The 14,875-nt window shown below is 29.9% G+C and overlaps 1 protein-coding gene across 1 annotated transcript; it reads right to left on the bottom strand.

Moving 5' to 3' along the window:
* Positions 1–1,166: 1,166 nt before the first annotated feature.
* On the bottom strand, positions 1,167–5,983 carry LOC111904825 (uncharacterized). The gene is made up of 5 exons (XM_023900540.2): positions 5,830–5,983; positions 4,406–4,669; positions 3,920–4,131; positions 3,570–3,837; positions 1,167–1,580 (listed from the first exon to the last, which is right to left on the bottom strand). The coding sequence occupies exons 2-5, from the start codon at positions 4,634–4,636 to the stop codon at positions 1,284–1,286; spliced, it is 1,008 nt and encodes a 335-aa protein (XP_023756308.1). The 5' UTR covers positions 4,637–4,669; positions 5,830–5,983; the 3' UTR covers positions 1,167–1,283.
* Between the last annotated feature and the right edge of the window lie 8,892 nt (positions 5,984–14,875).

Here is a 14,875-nt window from a genome sequence, read left to right on the forward strand (position 1 = left end):
CTAGTATGATTATATATTATATGCATAGAGCCAATTTAGGCTCAGAATCATTATGGACTCGGGGTGGATATGGACTTGAGGGTTGATACGGACCCGACACAGCTACATGTTGTTACACGAAGTCATTATGGACTCGGGGTTGATATGCAACCCGTCACAGCCACTTGTTATATTTGTATATTTGTGTTGTATGTGGTACTTTGAGTAACTCACTAAACTTTGTGATTACAGTTTATGTTTATGGTTTCAGGTATTTTCGTTTCTAAAAGAAATGGTCTGGCTTGATCGCACTGCATCCCTGTAATTTTATTCCGCACTGAATGTATAGAAACTACTCTGATGTTTTGAGAATACTTTGACTCTGATCGTCTTTTGGAACAATGAATTAATAGCTTTAACTTATTTAAAATGATATTTTTACTCGGCATTTTAGGGACGTTACATTATGTTAATCCACCCCCACTCTAGCGCTATTTTAGGGACGTTATTTTATCATTGTTGATCCATCTCTAATCTATAGCTAAAATAACTCTAAATTTAAAAAATAAAAATAAAATTTAATGGTCATTGATCTATCAATTACGACTTACGAGTCGTTGATTTGTAAAGCATCTTCCGTTATATCCATAGTCGATACTCAATTTTCTAGGGTAATTGGATTTCTTGATGACATAAATAACCACACCTTGTATTTATGCGATTTAATCTATAAAATTATAAAGTACACTTGATAAATCACCACGTATATGAGTGTTAAATCGCCCCATTTCTATAAGATCATGCTGGATCACTATTGCATGCACATGATCCAATTCGTAGCTCTACATTAATATCACTTGTGTAGGTTGTATTGTTGTAATGATATAGATGAAGGGGTTGAGGCTATTAGAAGTTTAAAAAAATGATTGTTAGTCCAAGAGATGCCATTTATAGATCATGTACATCCAAGCCTTACCACCTTACCAATTAGAATTATTAGTAATAATTTACCTTTTATATTTCAGGCACTCTATAACAAGACCACCTACATGATCTCATACATGTTGTTATCGTTATTTCTTCCTTTCAAAAGAACAAGAATAAGCCTGTCCGAAATTCAAACCACCTCATTGAAAGCAATTTTAAATTCGCAAACCAAACCGTATTATTGTCCGATTCTATGATCCTACCATCAAAAAACGATCACCATCACAATAATCATTGAAAAAACATGTAGTTACAAAATGCGTAAATAAACACACAAATCAAATTCAATATCGCAAAATACAACAAAAAAAAATGAACTAATCTTTCACAGTTAGTAGTGTTGTTAGAATGGTGTCAGTCATTCCATCAGTAGCGGAAAACAAGTGGCCACCACCTGTGATCTCATGGTAGTTGATCCATGGGAGTTTCTTAGCAATATAACGTTGTAGTTTCACAGGTACAAATCGATCTTGATCACCCATCCATAAGTGAACAGATCCTTCATTATTTGGAAATGGATTCTCGAGTTCCATTGGATCAAATTCCCATTTCCCCATTCCAACTATTAAATCACGGTGGACAGACTCGAATTCTCCTTGTTTTCTTGGCTGCATCTTTAACACACAAAAAGTGTAACATAAGTGATAAGTCGGACTCTCTGAGATGTTTCTTTTTATAACTTGATGGACTTAGTTGACCCAAACGTAATTATAAAACAAACTTTAAATGGGTCTTTTTTTTATATACACAATATAAAAAGGACTTAATAGATACACCTAGTTCTAAACATGAGTATTGGTCTAGTTTCCAATCTAGAGGCATTATCTCGAAGTGTTTTTACTTTCTTTCAAAAAGTAAAAGGGTTAAATACGAGAAATAAAAATGTAGTTTTATTGATTTATGGAAAATTGCATCATGGTTTCATTCTTTATATCAAAGTGAAAGGTGCATTTTATCGAATACTCTATTCATCTAGTTAGCTATTATATATTCGTAAAGTTATTATTAGTAAATTATGCATATTTCTATGTTTTACTCGTTGTGTACACTTGGGGTTTTGTTTTTGAGATATATTGCAACTCGAGTCAAAAGCAGGAACAAGTCGATCATTGAAAAGTCTAAGTGGTCGACGAATGTCAAAAATCAAATTAGCCAATAGATATGGTTGAATAAAGTGAATGTTAACAGCTAAAAATGCAACATTATATTTTGAAAAATCTATAAATCATATCAATTTCATCTAAATACAAGAATCTTTCACTACTATAATTTGGGTATGTTCTTTCAATGTATAATGTCCTAACAAGAAAAAGAAAGAAAGTATAATGCTATAATTAGGTAGTTTTTTAACTACATATTGTCTGTTTATAATATTTTTTTTGTTAATAAAAGGGTTAATACAAGACATAGAAACTCTTTTATTAATAATTTTTATTTTAGCATCTTACTTTCATTTTTGTTTTGCAACATTGTATCTTTAACGATTCTACCTATTTATAGGAATATCACCCTCACTCCTATAATTAAGTATATTTTTCAAACTATAATGTCCTAATCAATAATATGGAGATACAAATCTACAATTAGGTTGATTTTCAAAAGAGAATGCCTTAAATAGCTAAAATAAATGGAAATACAACATTGTAATAAAAATAAATGAAATTAGGATGATATAATAAACATAAAAGCAAAAGTATGTTGCCATTTCTTGCATCTAGTACTTCAAAAAATGTATCCACAACCATAGCTTAAATACCATACGGATTCATTTTTTTTTCCTATTCTAGTACTGTTTTCTTCACAATTGTCTTTATGTTCATCCTATGACCACTAGTATTAAGTCTTATCTCTTATGCACTTGTGGACAATGATCTTAAATATATATTGATTGCTTCCAACCTATTACCATTTATCCATATAGAATTCTTCATGCTAATAATGTTTCACATAACAATATCTTACTTTTAGACCTTGAGAATGTGAATGATAGTTTTATTGACAATTTGAATACCAAATGCAGTAAAAACTCATATGAATCAAACTTACATGTTTCATTTTCAGATAACAAGTAGGCCATATAATTGTGAGACAGTTATAAGCTCCATAATGATGAACTAAATCAACTAATAAGACTCATGTGTAGATATTATGAATCATATAAGACATGTGAATAACGTTTATTAGGAAATATCAAATATGAACAGCAACATTTTTTTGGAAAAGATGAGAAAGGTAGGTAGTTGTTAGGCCTCATACATATAGATGCATATGGAACATTCATTACTCCACCCACGTAAAGATACTTTTATTTTTTATTTGATGGATTCAATATGTAAAATTATGTATACCCGTTAACAATTAATATAAGCATGAAAAACTAGAAGTGTTCAAAGAGTTTAAAAGGAGGTGTAAATTCAAATTCGCTAGGACTTCAGCATTAGACGTGAAACTTTACTAGAAAAAAAAAATTATTTTCTTAATTCTGTATTTTTTGAGATGTTGAAGGGCTAGCACATAAATTCTATCTCATATTCTGTTAGTGTGTTGATACTCATACATATATGACTAAAAATATACAGAGTATTAATCTTGAAAGAATGTACCTTTTGCTCTTCTAATTGAGGAGGAAACTTTGACACAATTTCCATGTCAGGGGGAGAAAACATATCAAGAGACCCAGAAATAAGAGACGAGCTAGGAAACCATTTTTGAGTGTTCCACCAGTAGTGCAACCATGGAAGGTGGTGAGCAACACGTAAAGCCCATTGATCAGGCTTAAACATTTCATAATACACTTCATTAGATAAGTTTGAAGGAAATGAAGGCCACCAGTAATTAACTCCAGGTGAAATGAAAACTACTCCTGCTAGCCTATTTCAATCACACATACAAAACTAACAAAATGACAACCAAATTATCTCAAGCAACAAATAATCAAAATTTTGATTTACACCTGTGAGGAATGTACTTAAGACATGGCCAAACCAATAATCCACCCATGGATAATCCAGCTAAATAGAATTTGGATCCGAGTTGTAGTTGATCAGCGAGCTCCTCTATATCCAAAGCTAAACTCTTTAAAGTTCTCTCAGGGTGGGGATCACTCTCTCCGTAACCAGGTCGGTCGAATGAAACAGTGTACACCCCTAACTCTTCAATTAGAGCCTGTAAAAGTCAACCAACCGGTTAGAATTAGAAAACTAACGGGCTGTTTGATAACCTATGAATGGAACCATTCATAGGTCACAACTGAATACGTCGGTATTCAGTCTGAACGGTTAAGAAACTCCGTCGTTTCCTAACCGTTCAGAGGTTGGAATCATTTAAAACTAAATGTTTTAGTTTTATGATTTTATCAAACAACCCTAAGTTTGAAGTAAACATAAAAAAAATGATTGGCGTAAAAACTAAAAAGCATGAAGAAAATATGGATCCACACCGGAGAGGCTGCCAAGGCAAAAATATTAATTTCTTTGCAATTGTCAAAACCATGGATGACAATTATTTTAAACTTGGCTGTTTCTTTTGGGACACCGTGTTCCAAATATGACAAATGCCTTCCATCACGAAGCTTTATTCTTGGTGATGTAATTGGAGGACCATCCTGAGAACCGCATATTTTCGGAGGGGGTGGACGGAATGACTGAAATGCCCTTGCCAAGAACCCCATAAAGAGGACAGAGTTGTAAATTCTTGCAAATCCCTAGAGTGATATTTAACCAAGAAGAAGTAAAATTAATTAAAAGAGTGTTAAGGGCATGTAGTTCAAGTTTGAAATTACAATGTAAGTTCACTTTTTAAGCTGACTTTACACTGATTTTGAAGCTCATAAATATAATCTTGGTATTGAGTGAATGCATAGAGATCAAAATCTTTACTTGATCATTAGAACTTTTGAATACATTTGTCAAGAAATCAATTAATAAAATATATATTGATCATATAATATTGAATACTCTAACCGTCATTTATTTGCAGAACTATAAAGTTGATAATTGTATCATCTTTTATACTTTTTGTTTGAAAAAAAAAAAACCAAGGTAGTTATTGTCCTATTTTAGACCTATGTTTTCCAATATAGCATTCTAAAATATTTTTATTTATAATGTTAGCGTCAACTAACATTTCAATTTTAAAAAAATAACTGCGCTTAAATTAGAAAATGAAGCATTATAAAACATTCAAAAAGATTAGCGTCAATTATTTAATTTTTCAAAAACATTTATGGATATGCCTTTTATCTAAACCTGAGAAAAAAATAAGTCTTTTATGGATTTACAATTATCATCGCCTAAGCTATAATATTGGGTCTTTAACATGAGGCAGCAGCAAAATACTGATTTAAATCCCAAACCACTGTTCTAATCGTGAATTGGGGAGCAAATACTATATTCGCTTCATCTCTATTTGTTATAATTTATATAATATGCATACTTACAGATCATAGTAAATATTTTTGTTATTATTATGTTCACGACTATCTGTATTTTAAAACTCCAATTCAATGTCTAGTGACTGGAATCCTAACAAAAACAGTTTTTTAAAAAATAAATTAAAAAAAAAGGTTCACATCCATCATTTTGAAGTCGGGAAAGAATTGCAATGACAAACAATTCACTTGACTAGAAATTACTCCGAAACAAATAACACGAAGCATCAAATATTTACATCCGAAGGTCTTTGAATTATGAAGAAAATATATATATATATATATATATATATATATATATATATATATATATATATATATATATATATATATATATATATATATATATATATATATATATATATATATATATATATATATATATATATATATCCGAAGATGAGTTAAAGAGTTGAAGAAAACGATTCGCAGACCTTTTTGAAGAGCAGAAGAAGAACTGGGTTTGGATTTCCTTGCAGCTAAAATCTTCCTTCTAACAGTAGCTGCCATTATTGTTGGTTCGACTTAAAAGGGTAAAGAAGATCTCTGCTAAATCAACTTGTGTAGGGTCTTTTGTGATAAGCTGTACTCCTTTAGTGCTTTTGTCTTTTGACTTGTAGTCCTTTTCCAAAGACCTCTTCACTCACAACACGGAGGGATGAAAGGAGTTTTTGACATGTAGTTTGAAAAGCATTTACTAAATAATGTAGGTTTTAAAATTTTATATTTTTTTTAAAACTTTTTTCTTTTATATTATTGTCACTTATTCTTTCTTAATATTCTTTTTGATATTTTTGTAACTTTTCCCTGCTATTGTTTTTTTTATCTACAAACATCATTCCTAATAATAATGTTATAACGTAAAACAAATATTATGTCATCACATTTAACTTTTTGGTTTACCACATTACCATACTCTTCTATAATTCATCTTATACACGCTAACAATCTTGAATTAAAACCTTGGTACAATTAAGGGCGGACGAATGTATAGGGATGTCAAAAACCTCGTGGGACCTGATTCCCGCGGGACCCTGATTTCTTACGGGACTAAATTTAAGAAAAGAAAAAAAAAACGCGAGCGGGGGCAGAATTAAACCCCGCTTATTTTTGGGACCGGGGTCAGGAATTGGTATTTCCGTCACGTACTCCCGCGGGGGCAGGTTGTACATTTATGTAAAAAAATATATATTTAATGTAAAATACATATACAAAATAGATTTTCTAATTTTAGGTTTAGGTTATGTTTCATTTTCCGGTTTCCAATTAATGGATATTGAAGAGGTAATGAAATGATCATATATTTTTGGATATGTAAGTATTTTATATTTGTAATATTGGATTTGTCATATTTTATATTTTTAAGATTGTTGGAATTGTCGTTTTGTAATGTTGGATTCGTAATGTTGGATTTTTAATTTTTAGTTTCTAAAAGATTATGTTTTAAACTTTTAAAGTTATTAAAAATAGGTTTTTTAGCCTAAACCAAAGTAGTTGTTTAGCAAAACAAAAAAACAAAAAAAAAACAAAAAAAAAAACAAATTTTAAGCCTATGAACCGGGGGAACGGGGGCGGGACCGGGGGCGATGGAGGTAACCAAGGGCTGGACTGGGGGCTATGTAAACGGGGGAGCCGGGGACGGGACCGGGAGCGGGGGCAACAACTGATTTCGGGGGCGGGAGCGGGGGCAATTATTTCCGCTCCCATTTGGTCCCATTGACATCTCTACGCATGTATATGTAAGAGTAATGGCACCAATTTTTTTCGGATCAAATATAATAACATAGACCTAGCAAACGGGTTTGATTCGGGTCGGGTTGGGTCGAGGCATGACTAGAATTTGGTGCGTCATATTTCTTTGTTGTTGGACCTAAGGTTGTTAAGATCGATACTTTTACTTTGGATCTTTTTTATCTTTCCAAAATCGCAATAATAAAATCGAATCTAGATCATAAGATCCTAACTAATAAACATTTTTTTTCTCATAGTAGGCATAATTATTTATCTCAAAAATGTAATCATCTTTAAAAAATTTCAAAACAAAACGTGATGTGAAGACAAGTATTATATTTTAAAACTTAAGAGATAAAATATAATTATTTTAGAAATTATTAAAAGTAATTTTAGCCATTTTGACATTTTTGATCATTTCAATAAAAAATTTTGTCAACTTTGCCCCTTACTTTTTAGCCATTTTAACACTTTTGATCATTTCAATAAAAAAATTTATATTTTTAGGAACATTTTAATATTCAAAGTTTGGCCACAAAACTTTAAGGAAACGACAACTTTAGTCTCTTTTCTAAAAATTTGTTAATTCCAACCCTTTTAATTCTTTAGCCATTTTGACATTTTTGGTCCTTCCAGTCAAAACTTTTATATTTTTTCATAAAAAAAAAAAACACAAATAAAGGCCCGGGGCGAAGCCCGGGTTTTTAGCCATCTTTGCCCCTCATTTTTTTAGCCATTTTGACAATTTTGGTCATTTCAATAAAATTTTTTACAATTTTTAGAAACCTTTTAATATTTAAAGTTTGGCCACAAAACTTTAAGGATTGACAACTTTAGTCACTTTTCTAAAAATTTGATAATTCCAACCCCTTTAATTCTTTATTCATTTTAACACTTTTTGTCCTTACAGTCAAAGCATTTATATTTTTTCATAAAAAACACGAAAAACGGCCTGGGACAAAGCCCGGATTTTTCGGCTAGTTCTAATATTTATGGATATAAAAACTTCAAAGTTTTACCGTTTGAACTTCAAATAAAAAATGATCAATAAAGGCCCAAAGGTCGTCTTAAGTTTTTAACCAATATAAATATATATATATATATATATATATATATATATATATATATATATATATATATATATATATATATATATATATATATATATATAAATGATCAATAAAGGCCCAAAGGTCGTCTTAAGTTTTTAACCAATATATATATATATATATATATATATATATATATATATATATATATATATATATATATATATATATATATATATATATAGGTTCAGGTTCATTTGGGACCATTCTAATTTTGTGAGACCGTGAGACCAAATCTAAAAGTAATTTTAAAATGCAAAATAAATGGAAAAATCCAAAAATTCTTTTTCTAAATGTTATTTTCGGAACTTGAATTAACTAAAAAAAATATAAAAAAAATATAAAAAAAATATAAAAAAATAAAAAAAATTCCGTTTTTTTTTTTGAAAAATACGTGAAATATTCTAAATAGAATATTTCACTGACATATTCTAAAAAATAGTTTTAAAATGCAAAATAAATGGAAAAATCTAAAAATTATTTTTTTAAATATTATTTTCGGAACTTGAATTAACTAAAAAAAATTAAAAAAAATTAAAAAAAATTAAAAAAAAATTCTATTTTTTTTGAAAAATACGTGAAATATTCTAAATAGAATATTACACTGTACATATTCTAAAAATAATTTTAAAATGCAAAATAAATGGAAAAATCAAAAAATTCTTTTTTTAAATATTATTTTCGGAACATGAATTAACTAAAAAAAATAAAAATAAATAAAAATAAATAAACAAATGCGTCTCACGGTCTCACAAAATATAAGTGGTCTCAAATGAACCTAACCCTATATATATATATATATATATATATATATATATATATATATATATATATATATATATATATATATATATATATATATATATATATATATATATATATATATATACACCTTCATTTAACAATCAGGCGCCGCAACTCTATCATTTATGCAACTCTATCGTTTATTCTTAGATTCCCTTCAACAATCCATACTGATATATTATCAATTATACCAAAAAAGAAAGAACATCCACTGCCAAATCAGATTATATGGAATCGTATATACAACAAATGACCGAGATATACAACAAATTTTTGTTTTATTTTTTTAATTATTCTTTCAGGTTGGATCAGATCGGGATCTTATGATCTTACCTTCGTTTTACATTGCATATTGTTTAGTGGTTGCACAATCATACAAAAAAAATTACTCTTGTGAGGCAAAATTAAATAGTGGCACGGGACACCCCGGGACACTAATATATCTGCCCCTAGGTACAATGCTTTAGGCTGCATGTAGGCCTGGAAATGGAGCGGGTTTTAACCCTGATCTAATCCAAACTCTTAACAATTATATGAGTTTGGAGCATAGTTTTTGATCCCTTTACCCGTTAACGACCCGTACCCGCTAACCCTTTTATTAAAAGGGTCGGGTATGGATCATCATCGATCCGCTCTGTTTATAACCCGCCCCATATAAATTTTAGAAATATAAATTTATATTTTATATTGCCAAAATTTATATTTTACATTAAATTCCAATCAGAAGTCCAAAGAGAAAAGGCCAAAGACTAAATTGTTTTTACATAGGACTCGAGGACTCACCTTCTAGACTTACAGTCTTCTCCCAAGAGTCATGATTCCATTTCATTTATATTTCATCATGTAATCACCAATTTCATTTATAAATCAATAAGGTCATTTATCAACCGAAAGAAAGTTTGTAATTGCTATTCTCTATCAATGCAAGCAACCATCAAAAATCAATTGGAAGTAACTAAAATAATGATTTTAATTCCAATAGAAAGTCCTCAAGTACATAATATGTTTTCTAAATCAAAACTTAGTTTTATTTAATAAATGTGATTTTATGATTTAAGTAAAATGTGTTTGATTATTCAAAAAACTTACGGGTTACGGGGCGGGTTTGGATATCTGTTGATTCGGTGGATAAGGGTATGGGTTTGATAATCAAAAACCCTGCAGGTTACGGAGCGGGTTTGGATCGGATTTTGAAATTTGTTAAAAGGGTTTGGATCAAGGTCGATTCGCTCCAAACCCGTCCCATTGCCAGGTCTAGCTGCATGGAGTGGCTTGTCAGGAGTCGTTACACTCCCAACACACATGCCCCCTGTCATGTCGGGGACTTGCTAGAAAGATTTATCAAAACCATGAGTTGAAACTCAATGTTGGGATTATCATCCTAAGTCGTTAAGACATAGAATAATCTTCTAACGATTGTACTTTCTTCAACTTGTTACATTTGATAAAAAGAATAAAACTAGTATACACTAATTTATTTCATACAAAATAAACAAATAAAAAAGTACTTATTTATCTATTACATCTTATAAATAAATAAATAAGAACTAACAACAACATAGCGGTCCTTATGACTTGTTTATATATAGCAATGTCATATGAAATATACAAACACTCACTTTGTTTTTTAAGACATCGTGACACAACTAAATGCGTAAAAAAATAGTTTTATAAAAAATAACAGTTATAAAACTACGAGTTTCAAAGAAAATATATTTAGTCATTTTTTTTGTCAAAAGAAATACCAAATATATTTTCCAAACCCAAAGATTATCAAACATTAAAATAAATCTTTCTGGCATGTAAAAGAGACTTTGATACCAATGATCTTTTTTAATATAAAACAACTTTAAGTGGAAAACAAAAGTGCTTTTAAAATAACATTTATTTTAAGACCATTTTAAAACAAAACCACCAAGGATCCAATTACAAGATGTAGAAAGATTATAATTGAATTCTTAATAAAAAAAATCAATAAGTGACAACTTCCTAAAGGTGTGACCCTATATGATCATATGTTATTGGCAAACATCATTCGAAAATGATTATTATCCATATAAATCCAACACTTCCCGTATGTGATAGGAGTTGGTGGTTAACTGATGAGTGGTATCGATTCCCCATATCTATGGGAAATCAGTAAGGTTTATGATATTGAATGTTATATGTTTTCATTAAAGTGTTATGACGTTATGAAAAAGAGTTTCAAATTTATGAAGTTTTGTAAGGTTAAAGGTTTGAATGTTTGCGAAAACTTAAAGTTCATATGAAATATGTTGAAAGTATATTTCATACTTATGTTGCTAAGTCTAAACTCATGTATCTCATGAGTCTTTTGATTTACTTATTTTGTTTTAAATGTGTTATGTACTTAGGTTTAGAAGCTAAGGACTAGAACAACATTATTAGTGAATGCTTATGGAACACTTAATATAGTCTTAGGGTTGTACAAATATTTCTCATATACTATGGGTGTAATATTAGTTTTGTAACACCGAACGTTTATAAACTTTGATAATTTTATTTTATTTTATTATTTATTTTTTGAAGTTTTTGTAAAACCATATTTTGATCCAGTGTTATTGTCATGATAAAAGCGCAACCATCGTATTTTAAAGGTTTTAAAAATATGAGTGTTACATTCGAAATCTTGAAATCAGAATTGAGGACATTTATACCAAGCTTTAAAAAAATGGTTTGAAATCAACATGTGTTCGAGAACATTGTCAAATACTCAAATTTATTGGGTGCATAAATAAAAAATAAGGAATGGAGCACCATATTTATAATGTCATGCTAAACATAAAACATCCTAAAATAACTCAATAACTTCCTAAAATAACTAAATAATCCAGTAAATAAAAACTAATTACAAGACTCACCGTAAGTAATGCAAACCTTATCCATTCTTTCTGCCTTCTTTGTTATAATCTAAAACGGACAAATGTCAGATCTTATCACAAACTTTCATAACTATTCAAATTATGCTATTTTGTAGCAAAATAGCTATGAATTCTACTTTCTTAGAAAATGTTCATACTTATTTGGGCTTTTTCTTTGTAGTGAAAGTAGATGATCTCCATCTATGATGGAAAGAAGAGCTCATAATGTTACTAATAAATGGGTTTAGGCATATAGAAGTTAAAAACTCGTTGATAAATCACAGGCGTAGCCTCGTTCCTCTTACTTCCTTTCTTTTCTCTCGTTAAGTTGAACTCGGGAATGGTGTGTAAAAGACAGCTCTGGTAGTGTAAGGACTTAGCCCCCCCCCCCCCCCCCTGCGCATGGGTAGGAATTGTAGTAAAACCATAGACACAAGCTTGTAAGTCTTTCATGCGTTCAAGCTTATAAACCTTGTTGAGTTTGGTCTTTCTACCAATGTGGGACTCATTCCCATATTCATCTCTTTTGCTAAATTTATTCTCAAATACCCATCTTCTAGTATCGAATCTCATTCACATATCGTCCATTTTGGACATATAATATATCGTTTCGAAGTTCTCACGGAGAAGAACACAAACTCACTTAGAGTTGATTATATATACAACATATGTATATATTTATATATGTCAAAAGTTAGTAAAAATATAAATATTTATACTAAATTTTCCAAAGTTAGCCCAAATCAATAGATAAAGTTTGGTAAATGGCACAAAAAACACTTTTTTTATACAAAAATTCGATTTTAACACCATGTTTTTTTTGTGTCAATTTTGACACTGTGTTTTCCAATTTGTTACAATTCTGACCACTTGACCAGTTAACCAGGTTGCATACTGACGTGGCATGATGACGTGTCAGTTTTGATGACGTGGCATGCTGACATGATATGCTGATGTGTCAAAATTGAATTTTTTTTCTCACAAAAAACACTATGTTTTCATTTTTTTGGATTTTAACACTAAGTTTAATTTTTTCTTTCAACTTTGACATTATGTTGTTTTGTTCCAAATCGAACATCATTTTTTCCAATTTTGTTCAATGTTGACAATTTTCTATTTGAAACTGTATAAATATTTTTTAATACATTTAAACCATATAAATATGTTTTTTTTTTCATTTAAAAACCATAGTTTTGTATAAATACATTTTTTTACACTCAAACCATATTTTTATGTATAAATATGTATTAGTTATATAAAAATTGTATTTTATATTAATATGCAACTTTAAAATGTGTTTGGAGGTTTGGAGGCGTGTAGTCGATCAAAACACGGATATCAAGTTTGCAACCCATTAATTTTTTACATCTTATTAGAAGCTTATTGTTAGTTTGATTCTCATGATATAACTAATGTTTTGAATGTAAGAAAAAAAAACACATTGTATTTAAATAAAAATGTAGTTTTTAAACGAAAAAAATATGTTTATACGGTTTAAAATGTAATAAAAAAAATATATTTATATGGTTTCAAATGGAAAATAGACAAAATTGAATAAAATTTGATAAATGATGTTCGATTAAAACAAAAAAAAAACATAGTGTCAAAATTGAAATAAAAAATTAAACTTAGTGTCAAAATCGAAAAAAGTGAAAACTTAGTGTTTTTTGTGGAAAAAAAATCAATTTTGACACATCAGCATATCATGTCAGCATGCTACGTCATCAAAACTGACACGTCATCATGTCACGTCAGCATGTAACCTGGTTAACCGGTCAAGTGGTTAGAATTGTAACAAATTGGAAACACGGTGTCAAAATTGACACAAAAAAAAACATGGTGTCAAAATTGAATTTCTATGTAAAAAGAGTGTTTTTTGTATCATTTACCCATAAAGTTTAATAAAACCATGATTACAAATAAGTTCACATAGTCACAACTTCTTCCTCCCTTCATGTTCCAATCAACAACAAATTGCCACAAATTTGTGTTATATAAGGGCAATGTTCATATAAAAAATTAGGTTCTTTTACGAGATATCCCTAAAATATAATTGTGTGAATTATATGAGTTTGACGAAGTATTCCAAATAGGGAGAGGTTCCGATCCACCTTTTTTTACATTGAAATGATGGTTATTTTATTAAAAGGAAGTTGAGTACCCCATGGCTGATGGCACCACTTGAAGACAACAAAGAAAAGGAGACAAAACCCACCAACAGAATAAATATTGAACGATACACGGTTACTCAATTTGTAACTAAACCCATCAAATATCATATCATGCACTACACGTCACCGAAATAACACGCTTCTCCAATTTAGAATGAAAATAACAAAATAAATCGACTTTTAAAAGCATATCATACAAAGACGAAGTGATCCAATTCCCTATATGACACCGAAATAACACATTTTTTTAGTTTAGACCGAAAATAACAAAACAAATCGAGTTTTAAAAGCCTAAAATACAAAGACCAAGTGATCCAAAGCCCATGGGACATTAAGCTAATCTTTCACATTAAGGAGTGTTTTCAAGATGGTGTCGGACATACCATCAGCTAAAAAAAAACATGTGGCCAGCACTTGGGATCTCGTGGTATTTGATCCATGGGAGTTTTTGGGCAATGTAACGTCGTAATGCCACAGGAACAAAGTCATCATTATCACCCATCCATATTTGAACTGATCCTTCATTATTTGGAAAGGAATCCTCGAGCTCCATTGGATCAAATTCCCATTTACCGTATGCAATTATTAGATCTCGATGGAGAGACTCGAATTCTCCTTGTGGGGTTGTCTGCATCTTTAAAACACAAAAAAGAGTAACATAAGCCAAATTGTTTGATATTTTTTTTTCCTTTATGACTTGATGGACTTTACCGGATAGGACGCAGTTTTTAGTAATATATGTATGAGTGTTTTTTTACCGAATTTATAAAAATGACTAAATAT

The sequence above is a fragment of the Lactuca sativa genome, chromosome 2 (assembly GCF_002870075.4).
Source record: "Lactuca sativa cultivar Salinas chromosome 2, Lsat_Salinas_v11, whole genome shotgun sequence".
NCBI classification, from domain to species: domain Eukaryota; kingdom Viridiplantae; phylum Streptophyta; class Magnoliopsida; order Asterales; family Asteraceae; genus Lactuca; species Lactuca sativa.

Excerpts from the sequence above, each read along its gene's own strand:
- LOC111904825 (XM_023900540.2), bottom strand. The coding sequence starts at position 4,636 with ATGGGGTTCTTGGCAAGGGCATTTCAGTCATTCCGTCCACCCCCTCCG. Across the intron at positions 4,132-4,405 it reads TTGCCTTGGCAGCCTCTCCG|GCTCTAATTGAAGAGTTAGG; the intron begins GTGTGGATCCAT and ends TGACTTTTACAG. Across the intron at positions 1,581-3,569 it reads CTCAATTAGAAGAGCAAAAG|ATGCAGCCAAGAAAACAAGG; the intron begins GTACATTCTTTC and ends TGTGTGTTAAAG.